The 6,000-nt window shown below is 45.7% G+C and overlaps 1 protein-coding gene across 5 annotated transcripts in view; it reads right to left on the reverse strand.

The window, feature by feature from the left end:
- Window positions 1–5,800, reverse strand: part of JPH1 (junctophilin 1) — an 88,278-nt gene extending 82,478 nt beyond the window's left edge. For 3 of the 5 annotated variants that reach the window (XM_075085267.1, XM_075085265.1, XM_075085264.1), the window contains exon 1: window positions 5,292–5,800. In XM_075085267.1, coding sequence (XP_074941368.1) covers window positions 5,292–5,670 — 379 coding nt within the window. In that variant the 5' untranslated portion in view covers window positions 5,671–5,800. The remainder of the gene's footprint in view (window positions 1–5,291) is intronic. The other 2 variants (XM_075085266.1, XM_075085263.1) reach the window with 1 other exon arrangement.
- Window positions 5,801–6,000: the final 200 nt, after the last annotated feature.

The following is a 6,000-nucleotide window of genomic DNA, read 5'->3' on the forward strand; positions in this document are numbered from 1 at the left end:
ATTGGAGCACCTATTAAAAGCTATTCTTCAGAGAACTAAATATTACATGTCAAATTCAGTGACTGACTAAATTTTTGTGAAAATATTTGTGAAATACCTGCAGTTTTAGATGTAGCTCAAAGCTTTGTTTGCTTTGAGATTCAATCTCCTCTGTATAAACATACTATTTTGGTCGTGTACATTTCAATTATCTATAAACTACTGCTTTACTCTTTTACTCTTCTGCTAAGTTATATTTCAATGTTAATATGCAATTGAATTTGCCAAGCGTGCTTTCTTCATTATATAGTACTAGATAGGTTCCACAACATAACTATTTTGTGTTGGTAGAAAATTCTACCGAGTGGAAGGTTTTTGTTTTAACAGATGGCTGCTGACACAAACAAACAACTTTCTTAGTTTCTTTCTCGTTCTCTGTATCCTGGATACCTACTGCTGCACTGGTTGTAAGGGTGATGAATCTGAAACATGATTATTTTAAAAAACTCAGCATATGGAGAAGAACAAATAGAAACATGAGCAAAAAGCACTGGTATGATGCATTCTGTAAATACTGCAAAAATACAGCTGCACTGTAATTTTTTTTCTTTATTAAACAGACATTTCCTATAAATATATTAATATTTTATGAGCATAAATGACTACATTTTGTCCATAATTCTATCTGGGATCCCTCTAGTATCATAATGATATGCTGGAGCTAAGAATCTGGCTACGTGTACTAACCGCTACATACAACAATCCATGTAACATTCTGCACCATTTAATTTCATTTTAAAATGATAAATTTAATTCTAGTTTTTACTATACCACAGTATTACATTAGAGCAGCAACTCATAGCTCTCCATGTTGCTATTTAGGTGTCAGACTTTAAGTAGAATCAACTTATTTCAGTGTGGAATTTTACAGAAGTACAAAAGGTCAGCCGTTTTTCTTACTAATATTTTTTTAATTAATAAACATGCACAGCTCAAAAATACTTAATTCATGTAGGACTTGTATTTTTCACTACTCTGTAGAAAGAAGCGGAAGTGGTCACTGTTGCCCAGAAGGGCATTAAAACAAGGAAAATGGATGTGCTATTTACTTGTCCGATTTTTCTTTCTACTGGGGAAATAAAATCAATGCCAGCTTCTCCTAAAGAGAAAATAGTCAATGAGAAAATGGAAGATTCATACTGAATTCGTCCTTAGAGAGTACCACAGATATTTAGTTGGAATTTTGTGCAGTCTTGCAGGTAACAACTATCTCTGTCATTACAAATCCATTAAGGGAAAGGCTTCTGACACTAGCACTAGAAAGCTGACTCGTTTTCCTTGATTTTTTCAACTTCTATTTTAAAGGAAAAATATTTTAATGGCATATGGAGGACAGTGTCCAGAATACAGACACAAGATACTTAAACAGTAAGTTGATTGACAATAGCAGACTCTAAATGAATCATCTTCAACCGCAGGAATTTTAAAAACTTTAAATGATCAAGATAAGGTATGTTAATATTGCAATATATTTAAATACTGCAGCATATAAGACATGACAAAAAAGCTTTTCCCATTTATGAAGATAAAAACATACGCAATATTTACTTATCTCTACATATAGATATAAATATGAATGATATATTAACAAACACACCTTTTCCCGTTCTACCTTATACTGTAATTGACTGTTCAAAGCAGTTCCAGTAGGGGTCAACTATTAAAATTTTAATTAACAATATAATTACCAAGCTAATTTAAAACTGTATTTGGCAACATTGTTCAGCATTCCTTTTCCAAAAGTTAGGCTTAGTATCCTTTGTAACTGATGAGACATTCAGCCACGGCTTCTACTGACCATCCATCTGGTGTTTTAGTTGTTCCCCTGAAAAGGTGTTTGCATTTTGAGGCTGAGATCTCTTAGAAAGTATACTTTTTTTTCTTTTGTTTTTGTTGGCAAGTTGCTGTAAGGTATAATTTCCTAACCTGTCTCCTTATATTTACGTTGTGCCATCCCTCCCAGAAGCCCTTCGGTATATCTTGCAGCTGTAAATGTCATTGCCTACTTGCGGCTAAAATTTAAAACTACACTGTGTGAGAAAGCTGCCAGGCCAAGGACCTGTTAACTCCTCGACGTGCTCTTATCTTTTACTTACACCTTCTGTGGTTTAACAAGTTTGTTGTTACCTCAAGATTTTTGCATGCTTTTCAGACTCAAACGTTAGATAAGCACACATCTAGAAAGAAGACTACTTAGAACTCAATGAACACACGTACTACTGATGACCTTTGCTTAAGGATTCATTTGCCGCTGACTGACCCCTGTGGAATGACAACGCACAACCTTACAGCCAGATGCCTGTTATTGCTAATGTTGGCAGGACCATAAACCGCTAACTAATTTACACATACTGGAGTTTCAAATTAGGCCTTAGTCCCTCCGTTAAAAAATGCTCGCAGGTAGACTTGCAGATTCAACAAAATTTAGGGAGTTTAAAGGAGGCACGAAAGTCCAGGCTGCTGCAGGAAACAACCCGATGGGCCACTTGAAGGCCCAGGACAAGCACATGCAGTGGATGGAGGATCACGGATTATAATTCACAGTATTTTCCTCAGAGATTTGACTTGAGTGACCATTTTAAGCATTTAAACACAGCATGACATGTATTACTCATGTCGTGCAAAGTGTTGTATGCAGAAACACTGAGGAACACTGTCAATGCTTATGTTCCTTTTCCCTCCCTTAACTATACCTCCTAATAGGATTTTGCCAAAAATGAATTTTAAAACAACATATTGGGGAGTGAGGGAAAAAAAAAAAAGCAGTGAAGAGGTCTGGATTTTAGTGAATTTGAAAACAAATTGGCAATTGGTATAGTCTAAACAGTTATTTCCCTATGATGGTATTCTCAGGTCGTAATAAAGGAATAGCTTTTCTGCAAATATTTCATAGTATGTTAAAGACACATATGTATATCTGGTCTCCTTGTAAAAACATTTCAGACATTCTTCTGGGGTACAAATACGGCTGTTGTTCCCAGAGCACGAAAACAAATACACATCTGCAAACATCTGTGACGTACTGCTTTGCTTCATTCAGGAGTACTTTCGTTAAAATCAATGGGACTTCGCGCACTCTGTTCATATGAATCACAACATGTAAAAGACTGGGGCCATGGTAACAGATTTCAGTTAATAGGTCTAAAAATCTTACAGTGTTAACTAGATGCTTCATATGCCCTTTCGGACAAAGAATTTCCTGTGGGGTCTAAGTCTAAACATGCTAAAAATTTACCTCCAATTATCAATATTACAGAGATTTTTAAAATTCCACAAGAAGACTAAAGAAAAAGATAAAAGGAACTTTAGTTTGAGAAAAATCACTCCTAGAAGATTTACTGGAATGGCAATTTACTTTTCTGGAAAGAAACAAAACAAAAAAAAAAGGTCAGTGAAAATTCAGTTATTCTTCAGCTTCCAAATTACTAGCCAAAACAGACAGAGTGAAATTGAAGAGTCTACTGCGTGGTGAAAGTGAAACTAAAATCCTGATCTCTCTCACATTCTGGTTTCGGGTTTTTTTGGGGGTTGTGAGTTTTTTGGTTGGTTTTTTTTTTTTTGAATCCCCAAACATATATCTCAGCTGACTTTGAGCATCAGAACTTTCTGTAGCAGGAAACAACTTTCAGACAGCTAGAAGTATGTATAAACAAGGGGATTAAAAGAGTTCAAGGTACAAAAACCACAGTACATTTCATTTTCTGAAGGAAATGTATCTTACCCAACTCGCTACATTTTGTGCTTCTGAAAGGAAAACACAGGACCCCAAGTGTAAACGTCTCTTCTTCTGCTTAATACAGAAACACCTATCCTCTTGACACAATCCTGAAAGTCTGACCACAAATCTCTTACCAAAATTTCTTGAAGAAACCAACAACAGCATCAATTAAGAGATCTGATACATGGGTTAGTCCTTTAGTCACATCACGTGAACATTACCTCTGATTTTGGTAAATTCTATTTCTTGCACGTTACCTAAGCACGTTGCTCAAAGCTGAAGTGAGCAGCACTTCTGTAAAAAAACAAAACAAAACAAAAAACAAAAACAAAAAAACAACCAACCCAAAAACAAACCAAACCCCAACAACTCTCTAGTCCTAAAACCAAGACTAGCCCTTCCTGTTACACGGGAACAAACCAAGCTGAAGAGCAACTCCACAGAAGTTGCAGGTGGCACTTCCCCTGCCGCCAATGACATCACAGCAGCAAAGGATGAATTAGAGAATAACAGGTGGATTTTTTGTGCAGTGACTGAAACGGCACAGGTACAGGAACTGTAACTGACCATTCAAATAAGCTCCAGGCCTAAGTGACCTTATTGATCCTTGAATCCTTGAACAATCCTAACTCAACTGCGAGGGCGGACTGCCCGATCCCCTCCGCACACTTAACCGGGAGCTCAGCCCCGGAAACATTTGCTCTTTCATGGCGAAGGGTGTGAGAGACAGGCCTCTGTAATTTCACAACGTATCCTGTACTTAGAATCAGTGTTTTTAAAATTGTATTTTAATAAAATAAGGGTTATTACATGAGGACGGACCCAAGTTTCACTGATTTTACGCAAGTTGCGTCCCCACTTCGTTACCTTGAGTGTCCTGCTTAGCGGCCGAGCGTTATCGAGTGTACAACGCTATCCCTGCTGGTAAAGTAACAAGGGCTCGCTTGTCAAGTTCGTGCTGTTTTACCAGGAAGCCGCTGCAAAGGGAGCTCGCCAGCGAGCTCGCCTGCCTGCTTTTTCTCCGAGACAGGCGCTGCCAGTCACGGTTATCGTTATCACAGGCGGGGAGCCCGGCAGCCGCCTCGCAGAGGAAAAAAGAAAGCTGCCTGCGGGCAGCCGTAAAGCGGATTTCTACCAGGCGGCCGGGAGAAAGCGACGAGCCCGGCAGCACCGCCCGCTCCGGAGAGGAGAGGAGCCGAGCCCGCCGCGGCCGCTCGCGCTCGGCGCGGGGCCGCGCGGCTCCTCACAGAGCGGGGCGGGGCGGGCACCGGACACCTGTGGCGCTCCCCGCCCGCGCGTCCGTGCAGCGGGGCCCCGCGGGAGGGCGCGGCCCGCCTCGCGCCGCGCGATCCCCGCCTGGAGGAGCCGAGCCCCGCCGGGCAGCGCCCGGCGAACGGCGGCTGGGCAGGGGGGTGGGGGGTAGAAGGTGGGGGAGTGGCCGTGCCCGCGGCGCGCGCCCCCACGCAGGCGCGCGCCCCCAGCCCCCCCCCCCACCTCCGCCGCCGCGCGTGGGGCGCCCCCCGCCGGCGCCCACCTCCGTCCCCGTAGGTCTCGACGCCGTATCCGTCCTGCAGCCCGTTGCTCCAGGTGCCCTCGTAGCGGGCCGGCGTGCTGAGGCTCTGCCGCACGCCGTAGCGCCCCTTGAAGCCGTGGGACCACTCGCCGCGGTACATCCACCTGCCCTTCGTCTCCACGCCCAGCCCGTGGCGCTTGCCCTGCGCCCAGTAGCCCAGGTAGGTGTTGCCGCTGGGCCAGGTGTAGCCGCCCGCCACCTCGAAGCCGTGGGACCAGGAGCCGGCGTACTCGCCCTGCCCCTTGGGCCCGGTGCAGATGCCGTGCCCGTGGGCTTTCCCGTCCTCCCAGCCGCCGCAGTAGGTGCCGCCATCGTCGAAGTCGAACCGGCCGCCCGTCATCCAGGGCAGCGGGGCGAGCGCGGCGCCGCCGCCGCCTGCCTCCCGCCCGCCTGCCTTCCCTTCCCTGCCTTCCCTTCCCGCCCGGCCGCCCCGGCGCTCCCCGCGACTGCGAGCGCTCCGCCGCCCGCCCGCCCGCGCCCAGCCCGGCCCGGCCCGGCCCCGCCGCAGCCCCGCGGTGGCGAGCAGCGCCCGCCCCCCGCTCCTCCCTGCCCGCCCCTCCACCCCCCGCCCGGCACCGGCACCGCCCCCGCCCGCCGCAGCCGCCGCCGTGGGGCAGGTACGCGCCCCGCGGGCCGCCGGAGGGCTGCGGCCCCGGGAGCGGCTGGGAGC

Source organism: Phalacrocorax aristotelis, chromosome 2 (assembly GCF_949628215.1).
Source record: "Phalacrocorax aristotelis chromosome 2, bGulAri2.1, whole genome shotgun sequence".
Classification (NCBI taxonomy): domain Eukaryota; kingdom Metazoa; phylum Chordata; class Aves; order Suliformes; family Phalacrocoracidae; genus Phalacrocorax; species Phalacrocorax aristotelis.